Genomic DNA, 24,745 nt, shown 5'->3' with positions numbered 1-24,745 from the left:
AACAGTGATTGGTAGATGGGAGAACTGAGAGGGAGGTTGAGAGTTGGTCGGTGTGGTTCGTGTGGGCTCTGAGAAGGCTTGCTCTGAAGGAAGCTGAAGGTGGGGGCCTCTGAGACTGTTTCTCCATTTTGGACACGTGAGTAATAGGGACTGATCTCTTTTCTTTGCCCCAGCTATCTAAGGGCTTGGGCCTTTTGGCCCAGCCTAAACAGAAGGGGTATTTAAGCCCTATTCCCTTCTCTCCCTTTTTCTCTCTCTCTATCTCTAATTCCTTTCTTACTCCTATTGTAATTAAACTCCAAAAAAGGCTGACGGCTGACTTGAGTTTTTCATTTAGGAATTACATAGCTGATTCCTTGGCGACCTTAAATTAATATATATCAGTCTTTTAAAGTGATTCCCTTGTTACACCAAGGAAAAAGAATGCAAGCACCCAGAAAAAAAATTCAAATATTGTGGAACCATAGTCAGGAATGGAGTCCTTAAAATAAAATATTCTAGGAATTAAAGGAGGTAGGATTACAAAACTGAATATAATCCTACAGAAAGAAAAATGAAATAGAGGAAAGCCAGGAATTCCTGATGAAAAGAGTATATTCAAACTTTGGACTTACTAAAAACATAAAAAAAAGAATGAGAAATCACGAGGAATTTTAAAGTTAATTCAATTAAAATTTTTATTTAGCTATCATTACATTCAATATCCAATAATTGTCATTTACCTCCCATTTCCCTGTTTGAGACGACATTCCAGTGACCTCAGATATTTCTCTGTTTTGACAGTATCTAACTTAAAAGCAACCTTGGGTAAAATGGAGGCCAGACAGGTTCTTAAGGAGAGTAGTTTTTACTACACAAACTTAGGCATAAATGCTTTTCTTTACAGTTTTTGTCACCTTAAATAAAGTCTTTTTTGTTGTTAACAGACTGTTTGCATAAATATCTGAGTGAGGAAAAGTTCAGAATCCTTTTAAAACTTTTACAGAGAAGAAAAGAGACAAACATTGAAATTTGGGGGGTAAAAGCTTCAGTGGGACATGACCAAAAGAGTGTTCCTTGTGAAGAGCCCCTGAGACTGAACCTAGTCCTTGACAGCCCAAAGCTTTTGTCAGGGTTAATATTCAAATGTTTATGAAAGGAATAGAAAAATAAAAAAGAAATAACTGAACTATAGTCCACTTAACCAAGATATCTGTGGTTAACCCAGATTTCTGGATCAATATTCTGATCAGTTAACTAAAAAGAAATAATTAAGATAAAAAACCCAACACATTGACCATCCAACCAAATGATATTAATAGGATTCTAAGGTACACTAGATATAAAAAAGGAATTTCCAGACCTGTCTTTAAGTGATTTGTAGCAGCAGAAGTCTTTAATGCAAAATATTAAAATAAGAAATATGCCACTACACATTATTTTAACATTCAGTGTGAATATAATAGTCAAGAACTGTTTCAACAGCTGCTCAATTCATATTGTTCTCTGTTAATAAGTAAATTTAGTAATATCAAGTGGTACTAGCTTGTTGGGATTTATTTCTTTTGGAATATAATCAGCTAAATCAAGGTAGGTGACACAATACCACTAAGCATTTTACAATTGTCCTCAGAAACAGAGATCTCCAAAAGGCCATCTGCAATACCCATTAATCTCCTGAAGTTAAAAAAAACAAACAAACAACCTCATTTTAATTTCTTTGTTTGGTTCATAAGATGAATTAAGTTGCTTTTGAAGTCCAGGGATATTCTGTTCTTGGAATATAGTAGAGGAATGTGAGACATGATTGTAGATGGGGATAAGTAAAGTGAGATGGAAGATTTCTAGTGTTGATTCCCTTTCTTGTTTCTTAATACAGCTTGCAGGACAATAGGTACAGAAGGTGTAAGGAGTGGCTGATTGTTCAGCTTCAGAGGAATCTGCAATAATTAAGAACATTTATTTAGAGTTCGATAAATTATCAATGTCAAACAAGAGAGAAACAGAAGTGGTTATAAATGCTTATGATATCAGAGTATATGAAAGAAGATTATAAAAATGGAGATAAACCAGCTAGAATGTCATAACAGCAATGTTAGATTTATAAGATTGTAATAGAAAGTTGACATACAATTTTTTCACAGTCACAAAATGGATCATTATATATATATAATATATATAAATTATGTAATCATATTCTATTAGTGCCATTCTGCTCTAGGATAGAATCAAGAATTTTGGTGAAATTAAGTGATATTCTTAACTCCCAGACCTTTAACATTGCATATTTTTCTCTCATAAATGAGAAATTAAGAGGATCTACTACATTTTGGTCTTCAAAACTATATTGTTGACTATCAAGAGTAGTTTGTCATTTTTGCTATTATTGTTATTATAGTTAAATCAAATTAATTCTGAAGCCAGTACCCTCATTTTTCAGATATTGACCCTCTATGTATTTTTCATATTAATAATTATAGATTCAGGAGCAGCTGGGTGGCTCAGTGAATTGAGAGCCAGGCCTAGAACCAGGAGGTCTTAGGTTCAAATCTGGCCTCAGACACTTTGTAGGTGTGTGGCCCTGGGCAAGTCACTTAACCCCCATTGCCTAGCCCCTTCCTGCTCTTTGGCCTTGAAACAAAAATATAGTATTAATTCCAAGATGGAAGGGAAGGGTTTAAAAAAATTATAGTTTGACTGAATACCTTGCTTACAATAAATAGGCATATAATAATAAACAAATGTCATTAAATTAAACTTATTCATGTGGCATAAGATATTTTATTAAGATGAAATTTTTTAAAAAGCATTAAAACAAAACATGTGACTCCTTACTGGTGTCTCTTTACAAGGTATGAAGGAAAATTCCTGCAGGAGCCGGCTAACAGCAACTTTCATACCCATAAGTGCAAATCTCATCGCAATGCAGTTTCGAGGACCAGCACCAAAGGGCAGGTACACATAGGGGTTGATGCTCTCCTTGTTTTCCTTACTAAACCTATTTTTTTTTTCAAAATGGAAGGGGAAGCAAAGTTTAAAAATGAAGAACCAAGACTTGTCAGAAGAACAATGAAACAAATACATGAATAAATCAATCAACCAATAAACATGAGTTTAGTGTTTTCCATGCTCCAGGCATTATACTAAGTGTAGTGATATTTTAAAAAAGGGTGATAAACATTCCTTGTCCTCAAGGACATGGATCTTACAATATAAGGGAAGAAGGAATACATAGTAGAGAATATCTATAATGCAAGCTATGTATGGGATGAATAGGAAACAATTATCAGGAGAAAGGAACACATCTAAAAGGAATTGCAGAAGACTTCCTTTACAGGGTAGGATTTGATTTGGGACTAAAGTAAGCCAGAGAGGTCAGTAGTCTCCTCATTTGTAAGAAGAACTGGAGAATGGAATGGCAAACCACTCCAGTCTCCTAGTTGAAAAAACTTCAAATGAGCTCAGAAAGAGTCAGACACAACTAAACAAATAATTTTAAAAGATTCATAATTTTTTTATAATTGGAAGAAGATGCTAATGATGAAAATGATATTGATAATGAAAGGAGAAGGTGGAGGCATTAGTTATACTCTTTGTACCTTTCCATTGTATTGTTAACCTTCTAAGGATGTTAGCTAAATAGGACAGAAGAGATAAAGGATGTTAACAGAGAAGGAAAAATCAAGTAGTTTATTCAAAATAAAAGAAACATGGGCATATTTATAAGAAGCAAGGAATGAGTAAGTAAATAGAGAATGATTGGAAATAAGTGAAAGAATGAGGATAGAAGGCATAATCTACTGGAAGAGATGAGATGTAATGGGATCATTTGAACAAATAAACGGGCTTCCCTTTGGTAAAGAGGAAGGTTATTTGATTATTCTACATAAGCATAAAGGAGAGGCTAGTAGCAGATGTCATCTGAGTGGTGGGAGATGAGGAAGAGGGGCTCACTGTGAATGGCCTAACTTTTTCACTAAAAATACAAAGGAAAGTACTCAGTTGAGTGAATTGGGAGAGGGGAAGCAATGGGAGGTTTGAGAAGGGATGAAAATGTTTCAAAGAATCTTGTATAGAGTAGGATAGTGTGTGCATTTAGTCAAATAACTAAGAGGTATCAGAAGTGAGCTTTGATTTCAGGTCTGAGTGAAAAGACTGAGTGAAAAAAAAATCTTCTGTTTGATATTCCCTAAAACATTTAGTCACCATTGAGGCTTTAAAAAACCTACAAAGAAGTGATTCATGAAAATACACATGGTTACATTCATCACATCCTTTAGACTAGATAAATAAAAGAGGCAAAGATTATAACATTTAGAGCTGAAAGAACCTCATATGACATAAAACTAAACCACTCATTTTTTCAGCTTAGAAACTCTAACAACGATCAGGGTTCAAAACCCCTTCTGACACTTCTTAATTATATGGCTAAGTCCAAATCACTTATTCTACATATATGGTTTAGTTCCATATCAATGGAGATTTTGAACCCTAGACTTCAATCCCCAGAAGTCCTTGGTATTTCCCAGAATTCCGTATAATCTTTCCTGGGTCTCCAGGTTGGCGAGATCATGTTATTGGTATTTAACTGATAGTAACGCTTCCCTCCCCCTCTTCCTTTGCAATGATGCATCAAGTATAGTGGTAAGCTAAGTGCGGGGATTTTTATTATTAGAGATATAATTAAATTGTTACAGTTTCTTCATCCATAAAATATGGAAAATAATACCTAAAGGTGCTGTATCAAAGCTATTGAAAGAGCCATACTAGGTATTATGCGTGTTGTGAGATTTGAAGAGGCTCAGAGTCAGCAAGCTAAGCAAGAAACACAACCAAGATTGAAACCCTGATCTTGTCTCCCAGGTCAGTATTCTCTCTAAACCACTTCAACAGAAAATACTAAGCAGCTCTTCCTCTGTTTAAAAAAAAAAAAATGAGTGCCTTTCAGGACGAAACTCTTCTGGTTCTGGCCAGTATTCTGGGTCACGATGAAGGACATAGGGAGGAGTCATCACCACTGTTCCCTGAGGAATTGTCAAGCCATTGAGCTGCACAGTTTTCTTAGCAATCCTTTCAATCCTACCCGATATGGGATATAGCCTGAGATTTTCATTGATCACCATGTCTAGGTATTCCATCTGTACCAGGGCATCATAGGTGACAGCTTCCTGGGAAGAGAACAAAGACATTTATGCATACTAAGGGGATATATCACATCTAGCCTTCACATGCTTTATCTTTTACCAACTCCATTGTAGGCCTGGTCAACAAATGTTACAGTACTCTCTTTTAGAGGAAAAGAATAAAAATATTTTTTACTATTGAACCTATGGAATGTTGGAAGTCACTGCATTTGTCAATGTGCTAATGAAATGATTAAAAAATTGTTAAGTCTGGCAAAGTGAGATTTATATCTATATAAATCTTTTCCAGAAAATGAGCTTTTGACAAATTTCTTAAAACTTAGTAAAAAGAAATAATATTAAGATGGAACTTTTTCTTTTCTGATTCTTTCTGGTCTTCTCTTGGAACAAACAAGACAAACTATGAAATCTAGAGTAGAATGGCAGGCAAAATTTACCTGATTCAAGTTTCTTTTTGATTCACATGAAACTTGAGAAGAGCTCTTCTTACTCTTCAATAGTATTCAGTATCCATTTCTTAGCATCTCTGCCTATGCTTCTCTAAATGACTACCTTCTATCTGGACTCTAGATGTCCTCACACTCTTATTTCACCATAAATGTTGGGATATTATAAGACTATTTGATAGCAGCTTAACATTTTATATCTATAGGAAAAGACCCAAAGTGATGCATTGGCAATGATAGAATTTAGAAGAGATACATGGATGATGGGGCAGATTTCCCAGTGTTTCTCTAAAGATAATATAGGCAGTTATCTACTTGATGATCATATTCTACTATTCTGACATTTCTGTTTAGCTTAGAGAATATTATGATATTTGGGAGAAGCATACAGGGTGATCAATATTATCAGTCATCACTCATCTATAAGAAAGACAATTCTGGCAATCTGCAAAATAAAGAAAAAGAGTAACATACAAAAAAAAAGATCTTTCTCAAACAAAGATGAAACAGAATCTGTCTTCATTTTCTTGTGGGACTAGGTTTTTCTCAGGATAGTAAAGGCTGATGTTTGGTTTTGCCAAATGGGGACACTATAGGGACACTTTTTGGAATTTATCTACCTTCCATTCCACTGTAGCTTGACCATTCATCACTGTTTAAATTGACTATTTCAAAATCTTCTCAAGGTTATAGTCTAACCATAAGGAAATAACTGAGTATTCCTAAAGTCATGATTATCCAATTGGTTTAAAGTGATCTTAGAAAAAATAAAATAAATAAATAAATAAATAAATAATAAATTAAAATAAAATTAAAAAAAATAAAGTGATCTTAGTGTGTCAAAAAATGTTCTTTGGTATAGACAAAATCAAATTTCCATGAGACATTTTGTCTTCTGAAGGAGTTTATAACTCTTGTTATCAATCACATCAGAGAATGAATGAGACTCTGAGAAAAGGATAATAAAAAGCAAGTAGAGGAGTGGAGGGCAAGCAAGGGACAAGGAAAGATAATATGAAAGGAAGGAAGGGAAAATGTACTAGGTTATTAGTAGAGAGACCCAAAGCCATAAAAACAATAAGTACGAGAAGAGATGAGAAATGAGTGCTAAATGGTGGGAGGACTATGAAGTGGTTGTGTGAAGAGAGGACAAATGGGCTTTTGTAAGGAAAATATTGCAACACAAGATGGATCTGTAAGAAAAAGCAAGAGATTTGGAATTTTGTGAATTGCCAATCAACCAGATAGAGATGAGATTCCAATAGAATCTTGAAGAGGGTACAGTTGGGAAGCCCAGCAGCTTGACTTCACTTCTCCTTTCCTCTGACTATTGGAAGGGAGTGGAAAAACCAATTCCTCTCTTGGTTAATAATTATTTATCTGACTGAGTACTAATAAGATTTGGAGCTTAGCTCTGAAGAATTTCTGTCAGCTTTTGCTATCAATATCTCCCAAAAGAGAAAAAAAACCTTATTTCCTGAATTGAACACATTGTAAAAATCTTCAATCAATAGGAAATCATATGAAGTTAGGGAAAACTATTTTCCTCTTTCCCCATCCCTCTTCTTACTTCCTCTGTCTTAATAAAGAATAAAAGATCTAAATTGTGGGATTAGTTATTGGGGAAACCCTTCAAGCTTACTTTCTTGAAAAGAACCTTTAGATCAGTTGAGAAAGGGACAAGAAGTGGTGTGGGTTGGGGGAGAAGTATAAGATCCAGCCTCTCCTGTAGCTGGCTTCCTGGTGTCTCTGTCCTATTACCATAAATCTCCTAATATTACACTCTATTATACTTTTTCAGAATTTTGCCTAGTGCTCATGCTGGTTTCTGAAATATTTCATTCTCTATGAGTAGGACTTCATGTAAACCACTGGTGTCCCAACACATCTTTGCCTTCTCAAATCATAATCATGCCCCAATAATGGGCAAATACACAGTGATTCTGACAAAACTTCTCTTAGAAGATGAGGTAACTGGGTGACTAGGTACTAAGTTCTGTGCTGAGTGAAAATAGTTCTGTTCTCATCTTCTCACCTTGTTGGGCAAAACTGCATCTATCTCCTTCTGAAGTTTCTCCTGGATTTCAAGATTGGTAGCCAAATGATAAAAAAGGAAGGAAAGGACAGAGCTGGTGGATTCATAGCCAGCAAAAATAAAGACAATGGATTGAGCCAGAATTTCTTCATCACTCAGATCTGAAATAGAGGCAAGGGAGATATTTAAACCAAGTAAGTCATCATTCCTTTGTTATATCATTCAGTCAAACCCCCAAAACTTAGTAAAGTCTACTACCTGAATCTGCTCAATATATATAAAAGATCTTATATAATATAATGAAAATTCTCCCCCCAAATTTATCCCCACAAGGCAGGTGAAAAGGTTACACAACTGGGGTTGTTAGACTTCTTTTTGTTCTGTATCCATTCTTTCATATCTCCAGTATCTGTTCTTTCCATACACATGCCTTATCCTCAGTTCTTGTTACTGGGTATAATAAAATTGATAATTTATTTTGGGGAATTCTATCTTCTTTCTAACATGTCATAAGACAGACATATTAGAAGGTTATAGCAATAGTTCAGGGCAGAGGGGGGACCTAGGTGACTCAGGGCATTGGCAGCCAGGTATAGGCACAGAAGGTCCTGGTTTCAAATCTGGACTCAGACACTTCCTGGCTGTGTGACCTTGAGCAAGTCATTTAACCTCCAGTGCCTGGCCCTTACTGCTTTTCTGCCTTTGAATCAATACAGGAATGATTTTTTTTTTAAACCCTTACCTTCCATATTGAAATCAATACTGTGTATTAGGTCCAAGGCAGAAGAGTGGTAAGGGCTAGGCAATTGGGGGTTAAGTGACTTGCCCAGGGTCACACAGCTGGGAAGTTTCTGAGGCCAGATTTGAACCTAAGACCTCCTGTCTCTAGGCCTGGCTATCAATCCACTGACCTATCCATCTGCCCCCAGGAATGATTCAAAGGGAGAAGGAAGGGATTTTAAAAAAATAATTCATGGGAGACTGGATAAGTGATTATGATAGGGTGGTTGTTGATGGGAAAAAGAAGATATGGAGGAGAGATGTTTGAAGTAAGATCATAGACCTGGAGCTGGAAGGGAACTTGGGGAACTATACTTTCCAACACCTTGAATTTTCGTTTCATTAAACCAAGGTACAAAAAAGTCAAGTGACTTTCCCAAAGACTCATAGGTGTCAGAAGTTGGAATTAAACCAAAGTCCTCATACTAGAGACTCCATAATCTTCCCATTTGCCCCACTACATACAATATCTCATGAGTTTCATGAAGGGAAGGGGACATTGATTACATTTGCTAGTACCTGGTATTTATAATTAACCTATATCTATTCAGTGGACAATCATAACAAGCCTGTGAGATTGGTAGCGCAAGAATACTTCTCACCATTTTTTAGATAAGTCATTTGAGGCTCAGAGAAGTAAGGTCACTCTTTGAAATTTGCTAAGCTGAATGGATCAAGTAGAGATCAAGTAGAGACTAGGACACAGGCCGCTGACTCACAATTCCAGTTGTCCTTCCACTAAAATCTACTGCCTTCCTAAGGCTGATTTCTTGAAAGAATGCTTAGGTACAAAAGAAGAGACTAAATCATATCAATGGTTAAAATGAGAATGTGTTAATTAAAACATAATTTCAGAAGTTTACAGACAGTTTTTATATTGCAAGAGAAACTTGTATCTCAGTTCAACCTCTTTTTTTCTTTTCTAGATAAGCACAAAGGACAATGGTCTAGGCCAGTGATGGTGACCCTTTTAGAGACTGAGTGCCCAAAATGCAATCCTTATGACACATGTGAGGCTCCCCTGCCTTACCCTAGTAGACAGTGAAAGGTGGAAGTTTTTCCATTAGGCTGCTTGGCTGAAGTGTGGTGAAATGAGATGGTCTCAGGCTTAAATGGAGAAGGGAGAAATCTGCTCTGGCATGCATACCACAGGTTCACCAACACAGATAAAAACCATGGGATAAAGTAAAATAATAGGATTTAGAGCAAGAGGGATTTTAACAATCCTTTGGCCCAATACCCTGCTTTTTTTTTTCTAAGAAAGGGAAGTTCAGAAAATAAAGTGTTATATACAAGATCACACAAATTCTTAGGAGTATAGTTATGACAAGAGCACAGATTATCTTTCTTGAAAAAAACTATATTTTTCCCACTCCAACATGCCTAATTCCTGTCCTAGGTATAAGATAAAAAAGAGACTTTAGAGTCATCATCCAGATTTCAGACTAACTTGACCATCATTAATTCTAATATATTTTTGGAAATTATCTCCATCTAGATCATCCTTCAGATATCAAGCTATGTTTCTAAGATGCCAAAGTGATAGAGATAATTGGAATAAGATATGGGTTCAAATTCTACCTCAAAGATTTACTAGCTGTGATCTTCTGGAAGTTGCTTAGTTTAGCCTTAGTGTGCTCATCTCTAAACTAGAAATATTATGACAAGTTCACAGAATTGTTATGGAGACCAAATGAAGTATTATATATATAAAGAGCTCTGCCATTTTAAAACCTTATAACATCATTATTATCACTGTCATCTTTGTTGCTGTTATTGCCATTGTGTATGTCATCTAAGGAAATTAGAAATTTTCAAATATCACAAATTGTGGTTTCAAGATTGCAATTGGTGAGTACCCTTACTCCCAAATTACCTTTTTGGGAGTGTGACTCTGAATTTTTGGAAGTCTGGGAATCCATCATAAGTTGAAGGAAATCTACCCGATGCTGAAAAAATAATGCAAAACACTAATTCTGGTAAAATGCTTGAGAAAACAGCTTTTAGCTACAAACACAGAAAGGTAACATCCCTCTTAGAGAATAAACAACTCAGTGCTTGCTTCAGCAGTACATATACTAAAAAACAGAGTATATAACTGAAGATCTAAATGATCAGAAGTCACATTGTGGATTCAGCACAGTGACAGTGTTAAAAATTCCACGTAAAGGGATTTCCACCAAAAACTTCATAGACCCAAAGAGCCTGTACCTCAAATGAATAAAATAAGGGCTTAAAATCAGATTCTGGAATTTAAATGGCTCTATCCTAATCACCAGGAAAGAGTTATTAAAAGGAAGTAGATACTAAGGAATTTAAAAGAAAATATTAAGGACTTTAGGAAATTAATGGAAAGGACATAAAGATAATTCTTCAATGGTGTGAAATATGACTGATAAGGATCAATCTTACAATAATGTCATGGACTATTTTTCATTACTATAGTCAAGGAAATTATTCTCTCTGTGCCAAACCATGGACATGTTTCTTCAAAAGCAGCTGTATTAGTTGCTAGATCAGCAAAACTTGGTTTGCTTAAAGACTTTTTAGACAGCAAGGGCTGATAAGAAGTTAAACTGTTCTAGCACAGACTTCAAGAATTAAGTCAAAGGAATTCCACCAAAAAAAATTGTCCAAGTAGGAACTTTGATATAAAATTTAAATTATTTTAAATTTGGGCCCAGATCCCTGAAGCAATATTTTGAAAAAAAAAAGTTACTGGCACAGTTATGGTTTTTCCCTGTTCTCTGATAATCATTAGAATGTGTGTCAAGTCATGTTTTGGATAGTATATAAATATAGAAGGGTACTCTCTCTCTTCTCGGATTTCAGTTAAGTGAAATATACTAATTTGCAGTATATATTTGAGTATGTATCTTATCCCATCTTTGAGTCTGTAATTTAATTGAGAAATTAGATAGTCTTTTCTCTCTTTACGTGCCCCAGAAGCACAGATCCAAACTCTGAAAAAATTAAATAATGAAAATATATGATCCTTAATATTACAGAAAGTACACTAAAATATTTGAGAATCCAAATTGTACAAAAATTCTATTGAGCAAGTATGAATACCAAGGGAAGTAGACCACCAGTTTAGCTTGTTCTACAGAGTATAAGAAACTCAACCATTAACATTGTACACATATTCTTCTTCTAAACATTGGGGAGGTCTACTCACCTTCTCTGTAGATTTCTTTCGTTCTTCTTTTATTCTTAAAATAGATTTTCCTAGGAAATCTGTTGCATCTTTTGAAAATACAGTTATATCCAATTTCTTAAACAAAGGAATAAGGAATGGGAAAATTGCTAAAGAAAAAAACAGAAAAAAATTCTAATTAAATTGTAGGATTTTATGAGAGATGCAATAACCTTTATTTGTAGCATAGGTGAAGAGATGATAACAGAGACACAAATTATAATGTGGTTTAATTTCTTTTTTTAAAGGACTTCAATTTTCCATGAATTGGTGGGGGTCAATGAAAAGTTCAACAATAGCAGGAAATCTTCAGAATCAAGTATCTTGTGCCATCTCTGGTTGTCTAGAGTAATAGCTCAGCTAACTAGCAATTATTTCCCCTAAGGATTTAAGTCAGTTGCTTTCTGAAATCCCTCCTTCTCTAATAGATAGATAGTAGTTAAGGAAGTCAACTCCCAGAATTCTTGAAATTGTGTTCTAATCTCTATGTATCAGTTTCTTATTTCTGTTAAATAAAGGGATAATATTTGATGATGTTTATGTTTACATCCATCTGTGTAAACCTGTGATCCAATTTTTGAGTCATCTTCAGGAATTTCAGGGTATTTAATTTTTAATTATTAATCTCTATAAAGAACTAACTTACTTATTGAAAGAATGAGTGGGTCTAGAAAACTGAATCTAATTAACTTCCTGATTTCTCTGACAAAGGGATCATTCGGGTTATTCAAGGAATCAACATGTATTCCAAAGGAAGTACTGATGATTATATCCATGCTGTATGCCCCGAAGATTCTGAGGATAGAAGAAAAAAAGACATAACAGACATTTCATCTTTCATCTTCAAGCAAAGACATGGAGTACGACCCTAAGTTGGTAATGACAAACAGTAGATATTGATGTCACCAGATCATTTAAAACAATACTTTTGGGCCAAAAACTGAAATAGAAAACCACATATTAATATCATTAACATAATATTAACTTTTTTATTTAGTTGCATATTTCTCAGCTATGTTTTAATGCGATCTGACCTGAAGTTCAGGTTTCAACTATGCTCTATGCTCAAAGTCCACAGGGAAGTTTGAAAAAGAGGTGAAGGTGGTCAGTGGCATCAATTAATTATTTACATAAAAATCCAAAGGCATTTTGTGAGTTAATGCATGAGTGAATGAATGAATGAATGCATTATTGAGTAATCAAGGTACAAAAAGCATAACAATGCTGATCAAATGCATGCATACATACATACATAAATCAATACCTAAAAGATAAAATTTAGGGCATCAATGTCTTCTTGTAAATGGTCAACATGAGATGGCCTTTGGATTCTGAAATTAAAAAAAAACACTCAATGCCCCCAAGGAAGCTAGAACAAAACCAACCAAAACATCATTCCCAAACTATGTGGAATGTATTATAAATGTAAAAGAGACCATTAGTCATTTGAAGAATTTTTGTAACTTTTAAAGGATTAGTTGAATAATAATTTTGGAAACCAACCTGAAATGGGATCAGAATAAGAAAATTAAAAGAAAAACAAGCAAAACTAGTCATCACTTTCCTATACCTTCCTCAAGGATTTTAGCCACATATGCCTTGGTGATTAAAAAATCAGGACAATCACCCTAAAGTAGGTGTTTTAGTTTTAGAACAGGGTAGCAGGAGAAGGGTTTACAGCATTTACAAGTGGAAAACTTAAGGAGGTTTTCCAATGCTCCTCAGATGCCTATGGTTCTTATCCCCATACTTACTCTTTCATAGTTACAGGCTTGCTTTTCTCTGCTTCTTTCTTCATGTTCTTCACTAAGACATCTCCATATTGGTTTATGATGGGAAACATCTAAATGCCAAATCAAATGAGGTACATGTGGAAAACAGTGTTTAGGGATAAACCAGATTTCCTAAGCCAGAAGAAGCATGATGACATTTCATAAATTTGCTTTTCTCTTTTAAAATGTATAGAATGATAGACCTAAAGTAGGAACAGACTTTAAGAACCATATAGATGTTTCTTAATCAATAGTCAAATGATTCTTCTTAAAATGAAGTCAAATAGACTTCATTTTAAAGGTGAGAAACCCTAAGTGGCTAAGTGACTTGACAATTATTGATTTCAAAATTTTCATTTGAATGAAGATCAGGTTCTTTAACTCCAGAAATAAAGTTCTCTCCATTTTATTATTAAAAAATAAAAAGCAAAACATTCCCTTATACAACCCTCACATTTATTAATTAAATTTTATCTGGGGAAAAATCATTGGAAGTTTCTTACTTCCCTCTAGACTTAGTCTTTTAGAATGAACAATGTTCTCTGCTTTACCTCCTTAAGTTTTCCACTTGTAAATGCTGGAGACAACACTGTTCGGATCCTCTTCCATTCCTCATCTTCAGCAATTGAGATGGCCTTCTCCAAAATTCCTGACAGACCAAGCATCTAGGAGAAAAAAGTAAAAGGCAATACAACTCACACATTAAGTAGAACCAAAATTAAAAGTCCATTGCATTTGCCAGTATATTGACCTAATTTTTTAAAACCCTTTCCTTCTGCCTTGGAACTGATAAATGTCCACCTAGACTGTCTCTCACTGGTGAAGTGGTGGTGAAAATGGTGGTGATGGTGATAATGGTAGTATGGGACACCTTATTTCCTGTCTCTTTCTCATGGAAGCTGTTAATTTAGCGATTCTGCATTACCACATTACTGGTAATTGTTCAGTAATTGTTATGGATGGTAAGAGCCTCCTCCACAAGAGTTTTTAGCCCACCATCATGACTAGGAAGGCTTGGCCAAAAGGAAGAAAGGAGCCTTAGAGGTATTTCCAAGACTGTCTCCTTTGCCCATCTCTCTGTTGGAGGTAGTTGTTAACAATTATTGCCCATGGAGATGAGAAAGAGAGAGATCTCTTTCCCTTTAATATGGCCCTGGGAGAAAGATTAAAAGCAAGTGTAGTTGGTGGTTAGGAGGTATTGCCACTACCGAGTTTTTTGGACCCAAAAGATATTAGTGGGTTTTAAATGACCCAGAAAAAACTGCCTTCTATCTCCCCCTCAAGCTGAATGGCCTTTGCTTCCCTTTTCTTCTTTGATAGTATAGTTTAAAATAGATAGATAGTTGTAGATAGTTTAAAAATGATGTGATTCTAAACATGCTTAGAGAGCTTTCCACATAGCTGTCACTTTCCACATTATGCTTGCACTGTCACTTACCCGACGATTGGTAAAGACGGAATAGCACTCTTTTACCAGCACTGTTTTGATTGTCTCTGGGTCCATGATGGCCAACACAGGTTTTGTGCCATCAAAAAACCTACATCCCCAAATGGAACAAATTATATCAGTCAGCAAGTTAGACTGTTTGAAATAGAGTTGAGACTATATATTGACACTGATAAGCTCACTGTTCCTTTATGTTTTCTTTAAGATGTAGGACTGAACCAAGAATCCAAAATATAAATTATCAGTGAATATTCATGAAATCCTTAACTTAAATTAGAATCCTACTTCAGATACTTCCTAGCTCTTGACAAGTCAAGAACATCTCTCAAACTCAGTTCCTGAAAAATGAGGATAATAATGCCATCCACCTTAGAAGGTTGTTGTGAGAATAAAATAAGAGAATGTAAGTAAAAAGAGCTTTGAAAACTGAAAAAGTAGACTTTTCCTATTTTTATCTTTGCTGCTATTACTGTTAATATCAGAGAAATATAAAATAAAGTGTTGTGTGAGGTATGATGGTAAAAAGGAAGAGTCTTGACTATCTGGCAGTAATTTTTGAATTATACTTAGCATAGGGAAACAGTGGATACTTTTGTGAGGAAGAATAGACACAAGCAGGTTTATGCATAAGAAAGATCATTCTAGCAATAGTATGAAGAATGAACCAAATGCTATAAGAAAATAACAAAGATGGGGGCAGCTAGGTGCTTCCGTGGTTTGAGAGCCAAGACTAGACGTGGGAGGTCCTGGGTTCAAATGTGGCCTCAGACACTTCCTAGCTGTGTGATCCTGGGCAAGTCAATTGACCTCCATTGCTTGCCCTGACCACTCTTAGAACCAATACACAGTATTGATTCCAACATGGAAGGTAAGAGGTTTAAAAAAAAAAAAGGATTAAAAGGGGGAAGCTGGGTGGTTCAGTGGATTGAGATTCAAGGTAAGAGTTTTTCTTTTAAATAAATAAATAAAAATGAAAAATGAAAAGGATTGAAAAAAGAAAATAACAAAAGATCCACCCATAATGAAAAATACTATCTACCTCTAAAGAGAAAATTTGCTCTTTTTTTTTTGCAACATGCTAATGTGGAGCTGTTTTCTATAAATTATATTATATTGTATGCCTTCTCAATGGTTGGATTAGAGGTGACAGTATTTGGAACATAAATATTTTTAGAATACATGTTAAAAATAAATAGGTTTTTTAATTAAATATTTTAATGAACCAATAATAGTTCATATGAATAGTCATAACAGCTTTTACTAGTCTTGGTAGTAATGGCAGTAGGAATAGAAAAGAGACAAGAGATGTTGCTGAAATAAGAGATAGTAAAAGGAGTTGAATATAACCCTCAAAGATATGAAAATTGAAAACCATGGAAATTAGAGGTTTCATATTCACAGATGATTTACCAAATGACTGTAAACTCCTTGAAAACAGATTAAAATAAAAATGGAAATTGCTTAGCAAAATAATGAAAATACAAGAGATGTTCATTTGTGAATGTCTAAATCAATATTCAGCTGCAGGAACCCATTAGTATTTTAGTTCAACACCTCTACTGTAGCTGATTGTGCAAGAAATACATAACACGGGGGCAGCTGGGTAGCTCAGTGGATTGAGAGCCAGGCCTAGAGACGGGAGGTCCTAGGTTCAAATCTGGCCTCAGAAACTTTCCAGCTGTGTGACCCTGAGCAAGTCTTGACCCCCATTGCCTAGCCCTTACCACTCTTCTGCCTTGGAGCCAATACACAGTATTGATTCCAAGATGGAAGGTAAGGGTAAGAAAAGAAAAGAAAAGAAAAGAAAAGAAAAGAAAAGAAAAGAAAAGAAAAGAAAAGAAAAGAAAAGAAAAGAAAAGAAAAGAAAAGAAAAGAAAAGAAAAGAAAAGAAAAGAAAAGAAAAGAAATACATAACTCAAATGAAATAGAGCCAAGGGAATAATACCCAACCTTGGTCAGTTTGTGGTATGTTGAAGTTGACTAGCAGATGTAGGAGGAAATATCCTGAAGAAAGTAGGAAATGCAGGTTTGCTGTGCAGAAGAGGGACCAAGTCTGGAAAGATATTTAGGAGTGATTTGGGAAAGGAAAAGTAGTATAACTTGGAGAAGGGAACAAGTGCCAAGAGGAAGAGTACAGATACAAAAAGAAGAAAATAAAGAGAAATACAAGCACACTTCCCTTGACCTTGCCGCTTACTGAAACTATGATACTCAAATGCTCTTCCCTTTCTCAGCAAAATTTCTATAAAGTTGCTGATATTTATTTCCTCCCTTTCCTCCCTTTCTACTCATTGTTGAACCTTTGGTAATTTGGCTTCTGACATCATAACCATCAAAACCTCTTTCTACATAAGCTACTAATGCTTACTTAACTGTTGAATAGGTTATCTTTTTCTTTTTCATCATTCTATGTGACTTTTCTGTAAGAATAACTTTATAAGATAAACTGTCCTAGATATACTCTCATTCCTTAGATTACATAATATTGCTCTTTTGGTTCTCCTACCTTTCTGACCACTGTTTTTTGATCTAGATCATCCTAAACTTCCCACCTCCTAAACATGGGTATTCTCAAGAATTTCTGGGTCTATCCATATAAATCTATTCTCTTAGTGATCTCATTAACTCACATTCAGACAAACCCCACATTTGTTCAGACAACTTCTTAAATTACATAATATGTCCTAATCTCTATCATGAACTTTCATTTTCATTCATCATCTTCCAGCTAGATATCTCCATCTAAATGTTTTAAAAGCATTTAAAATTCAATAACTCCAAAACAGAATTCATTAACTTTCCAACATGAACTCATTTCTCCTCCAAATATCTCTGTTTCTATTTATCACATCAAAATCCTTGTAGACATGCATTTGCAAACATGTCATTCTTCATTCTTTTCTCTCCCTTTGCATCACTCAACCAGTTGCCAAGTTTAAATGATTTTAAATAAATATAATATATAATATATAATAGTATATAATATAATAGTATATAGTATAGAATCTATAGAATCTCTTTCTTTCCATTCAAACAACCATTCTCCTATTTAAATCACTCTCAACTAAAATATCCCAAAAGCCTACTGATTTTTTTCCTTTTCAGTCTCTCCACTATATTCCACTGTCCACAGAGATAGAAAGTCTCTTACCAAAACATAAGAAAGACTGTCTACTACTCTATTAAAATATTCAGTTTCCACATTATCTGTAGGAACTGGTCTGGAATTTATAGTCTTCCACAATAAGAAGATCGCACTCCATTTTTATTACATAGACTATGCTTCATGTTTTTATCAGTTTGATACTACTAGCAGTTTCCCCCATTCAATATACCACCTCCTATACTCATGATTATGTTTAAATTGGCATCAGCTCCTGGAGTATATACCTTCTCTAACCCCACTGAATATAAGCTCTATTTTCCTTCAGGAGCAAGCCTGGGTATCACATCTAATGGAAAAATAATTATGATCAACCAAATAATAGTATTTTCTTCAACCTCTGTTTATCCTCTATTTAACTTTTCTCTGTGCACATTTTGTTCTCCTCTCCCCATCAGCAGAATGAGGAAAGTCACTGCAGGATACAGGGAAGCAACATTTAGAAAGGTAAAGAAAACTATGAGAGTTTGACTTCTCTGAAGCCAAGGATGGGGTGAGATCATTCAGTAGAAGGAGATGATCAGCAGATGGGTATAAGGAATTCAAGGAGGATTAAACACAGGACAATGTAGTAGATAATATTGAAGGTATTGAAGATTAGGGAAAGCATCTCAGGAGAGAATTGATGTTAAAATCCAATTTGCAAAGGATTGAAGACAAAAATTATGAATGAGGAGCAGAAAATATTTTCTAACAATTTGCCTATGAAAGAGAAGTAAAAAAAGCAGTGGTTGGACACTCTAGTCAGGTTGAAGGCCTGCATTTTGGATGTATGTAAACTGACCATATTTGAAAGGTACATGCAATTTCCCTTGCAATGGAAATTTATTGCTGGCAATTAGTAGACCTTAATACATGGCACTTGGCCAACTGGTTATTTGCTTGAAAATTGATAGAAAACAGCCAGTGGTAAAACAGAGAATACACCTGGAAGAGAGATAAAAGGATGGCCACTGAATAATGGGTCTGAAGTGTGTATAAAGGGTTTGGGATTAAGGTTGCAGGGAGAGGAATTAGGGATATTTCAACTTCTCTACTGGAGGCAAAGGGAAAGTAAAGGGCAATATGATAGAATATTTTGAACAAAGGAAGGGCAAGTTAAGGGTCCTAGTTAGTGTAAGACTACTTAGCTATGTTTGGGGGTTGTATCAGGTTACAGTTGGTACCCAGAGGAAAAGAAAAAAAATGTTGCTAATATTAAAGTGAGGCATGAGGCAAGGCATACTTAAGGGAAAGAACAAGAAATGTAATTAGCAGCAGCAAGGGCTACTAGATAAAATGATATATCATGGATGGGTAGGGGGCAAAATCAACCCAATTTTTCTATGAATGTTTTTTGCCCTATAACAGAAGTAGAGAAAACCATTGTTGGGATTCAGTATAGAAGGAGGGTTTACATGTTGGGAGGAATGTAGGAAAAGAGTTTGAGGCATACTAAAAGAATAAGGAGAAAAGCATTACAGTAGCAAACAATAGGATAAAGGCCAATAACTGAGGCAAATACAACCAAAAGGAGATAGCAGAAAGAAAATAGGAATACATCAAGGACCACCATATACAATAAGAGGGTTTGCTACCAGATTTAGTGTGAGTGGGACAGATGAAGGAGAATAAATTAGTGGTTAAATTCTGGAATTTCAATTTTATATTCAGGTATTTGTGAGATTATTACTTTAAAAAGGTGAACATGTTGGCTAGGGATGGGAGACGGAACTCTGTGAAACAATAGATTGAGAAGTTGCATGGTCAAATTTTAAACTAAAATACCCTTTTTATTTCAAGATCATGGGCTGAGAAAAAAAGATGACTAACCAGGTCTCAAAATCTTGAAAAAGTTGGGAAAGAAGGGCAGCTCAATAGATCAATGGATAGAGAGCCAGGCCTGGAGAGCAGAAGTCCTGCATTGGAATCTGCCCTAAAACATTTCTTACCTGCATGACTCTACACAGTGACTTAAACTCAATTGTGTAGCCCTTACTGTTCTTCTGCCTTGAAACCAACACTCATATCCATTCTTAGACAGAAGGTAAGGATCTTTTAAAAAGCTGGGAAAATATCTTGAATGTGAACAGATCACACTAACTATAATGGTGAGAGGTCAGGACAAAGAGGTTACAAGGATTTCAAAAGGAGAAAGTATAGGGGGATAGGGTAGGAAGAGTGATCTGGAAAACAGTGGTGATTAAAAAATATGACTTTCTCATCTTGTAGCCCCAAGAGTAGGGGGAGGAGAGAGGATAAGACAGAGAAAAAAGCATCATAAGAGATATGGTATTTTCAGGGGAGTTTCAAATTTCTATTAAAGCAAGGATGTAAATACCAAGCTGTTGGAAAGAGAAGTTGGTTACATAAGATGAGGGTTCTTCAGAGCACAGAGCAATACATAATGGAAAAATTGGGTTGGAGTGACCATGGGAAATAATTGGAATGATTAGAATAAATGGGAATATTCAGGGCTAAGCACTGCAGGTATGCACCTATGCTGGAGAGACTAGATGATGACAATTAAAAATAAAATATAAGAGGTGCCCGGAACCAGTCAATAGACAATCCCCATGAGAGTTTAACATAGAATTTAAAATTCTGAATCACGGTATTCCAAAACAACTGAGATATAACACAAAGAGAGAAGGCATGTTAAAAGATGATTGGAGAAGAAGTCTAATAGAGTAGTACAATGACTCCAACAAAGAACATCAGCAGTCATGAACCTTTCCTGACATGAGGTGATCCTTTACATATATGCCTTAGTCATATGTGCTCCCTATACATCCAACCTTTAAAATATGTGTTAAACCTACATGTGCACCATGGTATATTTGTTCAGGTATAATTCCAATGAAGGTATCTACTTTCCATGGAATCTGAGTGTGTTTGTGGTCTCTCAGTAGCTCAAAATTTATAGAAACCATGTTCTGGTGTTTATTAATTTTAATTATTATTTAGTTATATTTTCTGTTATGGAGTTTAGGTAGGATGGATAACTTGGAAAAGTGAATTTTTTTGTTTGGTAACCAAGAGCTATGATTTGGATAGGATTCTGTACCTCTTCCCAAATCCCTAGAATCTGGGTAGTTAATAGGAATGTCCAAAATGACATAGCAATCATTAGATACTACACCAATGTTTACCAGTTATAGTTAATGTGATATTATGTAATTTTTAGTTGCATATATAAACATGAATCACACAAAATTTCTAACATTCCTTAAAATAATACTGTTGTTTAATTCTTCATAGTCACTAAGAATAATATTTGTTAAATGTGAGTTATCATAAATGCATTGGGTCCAAATTTATGAATCAGAATTCAATAGGGTTCAGACAGTAAATTGAGGAAAGTGGAGAATAGTCTTTTGAAGAGAAATAATGGTTGCCCTCATCACCCAATGTGTTATTATCTCTTTAATCATCTTTTTTTCATTACTATTCTCGTTGAATTGTATAATAGACTGAAAGCTTCTTCAAGGCAGGGACTCTCCATTCTATTTTTATATTTATGTTGCATGCTAGATGCTTAATCCAGTTCTTTCTTTCTTCAAAATACATATTATCATATCACTGAACTAAAACAAGGAGTATATATAGAATATATGATTTGGTATAATATCATATTAGATGGATCTTTTAAGATGCTACAAGACTGACCTAGGATTCTGTGGCATTAAATAATTTTCTAATACATCTACTTTCACAAATGAATTTGAGCTAAGTATCAAGGAGGTCTTTGATAACTGTCCATTAAAATCAGAAAATTACTTAGAATACTCACCCCCAAGTTTTCCCATATTTTTTATAACATCCGTAGTCAAAACCCACAATACCCTGAAAAAAATTTTAAATCAGATATTTTAATGGATCCTTAGTAATTCATCATATCCTTTATTAGGAAATTAAATATGAATTAAATGTTGTTATACTACTGTTGTTATGCTCTCCATTTTGACTGGAGTGTATATTGCTCAGACCTATTTCTACTTATTGACATCTGACCCAAGATAAATGTGGTCAATCCTAAGAAGATTTTCCTGATCCCTCCAGCAGAAAGTGATTGCTCTAGGATAGCTAGCTCTCTTGACTGTAACCCTAATGCTTTTTTTATATGCTATGCCAGTTTAATGTAGGGATTATTTCATTCATTTAGCATTTAATAAAAACTTGAATGTTACATCAATATACTCCATGCTGTAATGATTTTACTATATTTTCATTTATATTACAATTACCTCAATATATGTCATTGTCTATACTGGATAATAAGGTCTTCAAGGTCATCTACCATGGATTTTTTTCTTTGTATTTCCCCTAGAGCATGTGTTCCTAACCTTTTGAGTGTAATGGGCCTTTTCAGGGTTGTGGAAAGCCTATGGACCCCTTCCCAAAATGACATTTTTAAATTTATAAAACAGCATTTAAAAGAAACAAATTTTATTAAAAGAGTTTTCAAAAATTTTGTATTTCTCATGTTGTTCTCATGTTGACTTAGTGCTTAGCATAATGTATCATTCACAATAGAAGCTTTACAAATGTTCATTGAATAATTATTGTTACTGTAATTATGAGATCCTTTTACAATCCCCTTTTATTTTGACAGTATCTTACAATTTCTGAATCTATTGCAATCCATTTTTATAGTTTTATGTGTCTCATTTGATTCTCACAATAACTTGATGAGGTAATTAGTAAACCAAAGCACAGAAGAGTTGATTGGTTGCCCTAGATCAGCCACTGACCCTCCAATCTATTTCTTTGATCTCTAGAGTTTTTATTAGTATATAACACATCTTCTAATATAAATCTCCATATTCTGTCTCTCCTATCTATGCATCAACATCTGGAAAGAAATCCTCCCATGTAGTCTGTTGAAATGCATAGTGCATAGATTACTGGTCTCAAAACCCAGGAGTCCTGGGCTCAAGTTCTGCCTCTGACATATGATGCTGTATGACCCTGGACAAGGCAATTAACTAGTAACTAGAGGTAACTCTGTGAAAATATTAGTTGTGGGAAAATTCAGGTGGTAATAACAGTTACCACATACTTGAATTCTTATGCCAGTGAAATCATAGGCTAGTTGCTGTCCCTAAAAAAAACAGAATTTCCTTAGAAACAGGATTCAAAAGGAAATTCCCTTTGCACCAATAACTAAATCTTCTAGAGAAAGTAACACTAACAGCCACTCAAACAGAATTTGGTGTAAAATATTCAGTTCCTTACACTTGTTACAAAAGCCTTTTTTGCTCAATAAAAAAAAAAGTGCATACTACTACACAGTCTACCCTATTAAACTGAAGAACAAGTCCATAGTAGCTTATCTTGGGGAAATCCAAAGTCTTATTAAGAATCAGAAATTTCTTATGACAAAATTACTGGTAATAGCACAAATTAAATAAATGGGAGAAACAGCTAAATAGATTGTGATATTTGAATGTAATTGATTTTATTGTTTTAGAAATGGCAAATATTGGAAATATATGGAGAAGAAAAGAAAAGAAGAAGAATACATACCATGATTACATTTAAAAAATAACAACCACAAACTCAGGAGAAAAAATATCCAAGTAAACAAATCCAAAGGGAATTCAAAAGAAGAGGAAGTTTATATTGGCATACAAATATATTTTATAAATTTCAAAACAAAATATAAATAATGTAGAGTCTGTGGGATTGCACATAACTTTTTATGCATTTAGTTAATTATTTTTTATTGATGATGGTAGTGAAGTGTTTAATAAAAAAGAAAAGAAAAGAATCCACAGTTTCTAGACTGAGAGTCAAAATGTTTCATTTTACAGATGAGGAAACTGAAGCCTTGAGAAAATATTGATTTGCCAAAGTTCATACTTAATAAGTAAAATACCAGAAGTGGTATTTATATCCCAGTCTCTTAAGGGTAGAGCATATGCTCTTTCTACCATCCAGAAAGAGGAAAGGAGAACTCATAGATACTCACTTTGCGATAGTAAAGAATAGTGCCAATGAAAGGAAAAGGTGTCGGTCCTGGAATTCCTATGTTCTTAAATAACTTGTGTGTCCTGGTCCCATATCTGTAAAGTAAAGTAAAAATACAACGGTATTAAAGTCAAGGCAAAGACAAAACACATAAATGGCATGGTCCATCTATCAATAATCAGAATGGGTTGAAGTATAAGGTTCCTTGAGGCAAGGTTTTGGCTAATCAGCCAGTTCAAATGCCCACCTTAACCCCACCAAACTCACTGCAAGCCAAAGACAGTGGGATCCTCCACATCCATGCTTAATATCCCCTGTCTATAGGAATTAGGTAATGACAGGAAGTCAGTGGGCTCCCAGGAAATGTCATTCATTTTTAGGGTAATAGATTTTTAAATATACAATCCCCCCACCCCCTGGAGATCTGTGGAAGACTAGTCTCTCTAATGGATCTTGTAAATATAACCAACTTTGAAATTACAATAATTTGGGGATAAAAGGAAATGAGAACAAAGACAGTGATTGCTAGGCACAATGACAAAAAGCCAGTTAGGGAGCAATCCCCTTTGGTACAAGAGTATATATACAAAACAAATACATTCAACCCCACACAGTTCAAACCACCACATCCAAGGTGCAGTGTGTGGTCTGTCGAGTCATCTTCATGGTGCCTTTTCCAAACAGTTCACTTTCTGGATTTGGTGAGGTAGCATATTTCTTAACTTAAAATTACCCTCAAAAAGAATTTAAACTTTGCATTTTAGAATAATAATACATTCTCCCCTGAAGAGGATGTTGAAAAACATAAGGATCACTAAGGAAAACATGACT

At 34.8% G+C, this 24,745-nt stretch overlaps 1 protein-coding gene across 4 annotated transcripts in view; it reads right to left on the bottom strand.

Moving 5' to 3' along the window:
• Nucleotides 1-651: 651 nt before the first annotated feature.
• The window catches only part of LOC100010698 (cytochrome P450 3A24-like), a 32,153-nt gene continuing 8,059 nt past the window's right edge, over nucleotides 652-24,745 (bottom strand). For 2 of the 4 annotated variants that reach the window (XM_001362770.4, XM_056806467.1), the window contains exons 2-13: nucleotides 23,916-24,009; nucleotides 21,735-21,787; nucleotides 14,791-14,890; nucleotides 13,904-14,017; nucleotides 13,335-13,423; nucleotides 12,227-12,375; nucleotides 11,563-11,690; nucleotides 10,261-10,333; nucleotides 7,605-7,765; nucleotides 4,921-5,147; nucleotides 2,815-2,977; nucleotides 652-1,919 (exon numbers count right to left, since the gene is read on the bottom strand). In XM_001362770.4, coding sequence (XP_001362807.1) covers nucleotides 1,824-1,919; nucleotides 2,815-2,977; nucleotides 4,921-5,147; nucleotides 7,605-7,765; nucleotides 10,261-10,333; nucleotides 11,563-11,690; nucleotides 12,227-12,375; nucleotides 13,335-13,423; nucleotides 13,904-14,017; nucleotides 14,791-14,890; nucleotides 21,735-21,787; nucleotides 23,916-24,009 — 1,447 coding nt within the window. In that variant the 3' untranslated portion in view covers nucleotides 652-1,823. Of the gene's footprint in view, nucleotides 1,920-2,814; nucleotides 2,978-4,920; nucleotides 5,148-7,604; nucleotides 7,766-10,260; nucleotides 10,334-11,562; nucleotides 11,691-12,226; nucleotides 12,376-13,334; nucleotides 13,424-13,903; nucleotides 14,018-14,790; nucleotides 14,891-21,734; nucleotides 21,788-23,915; nucleotides 24,010-24,745 lie in introns of those variants that run through there. The other 2 variants (XR_008913694.1, XM_056806468.1) reach the window with 2 other exon arrangements.

Source organism: Monodelphis domestica, chromosome 7, assembly GCF_027887165.1.
Source record: "Monodelphis domestica isolate mMonDom1 chromosome 7, mMonDom1.pri, whole genome shotgun sequence".
Classification (NCBI taxonomy): Eukaryota; Metazoa; Chordata; class Mammalia; order Didelphimorphia; family Didelphidae; genus Monodelphis; species Monodelphis domestica.
The sequence above is the reverse complement of the archived record's forward strand: the minus strand, read 5'-3'. Positions and strand labels throughout refer to the sequence as shown.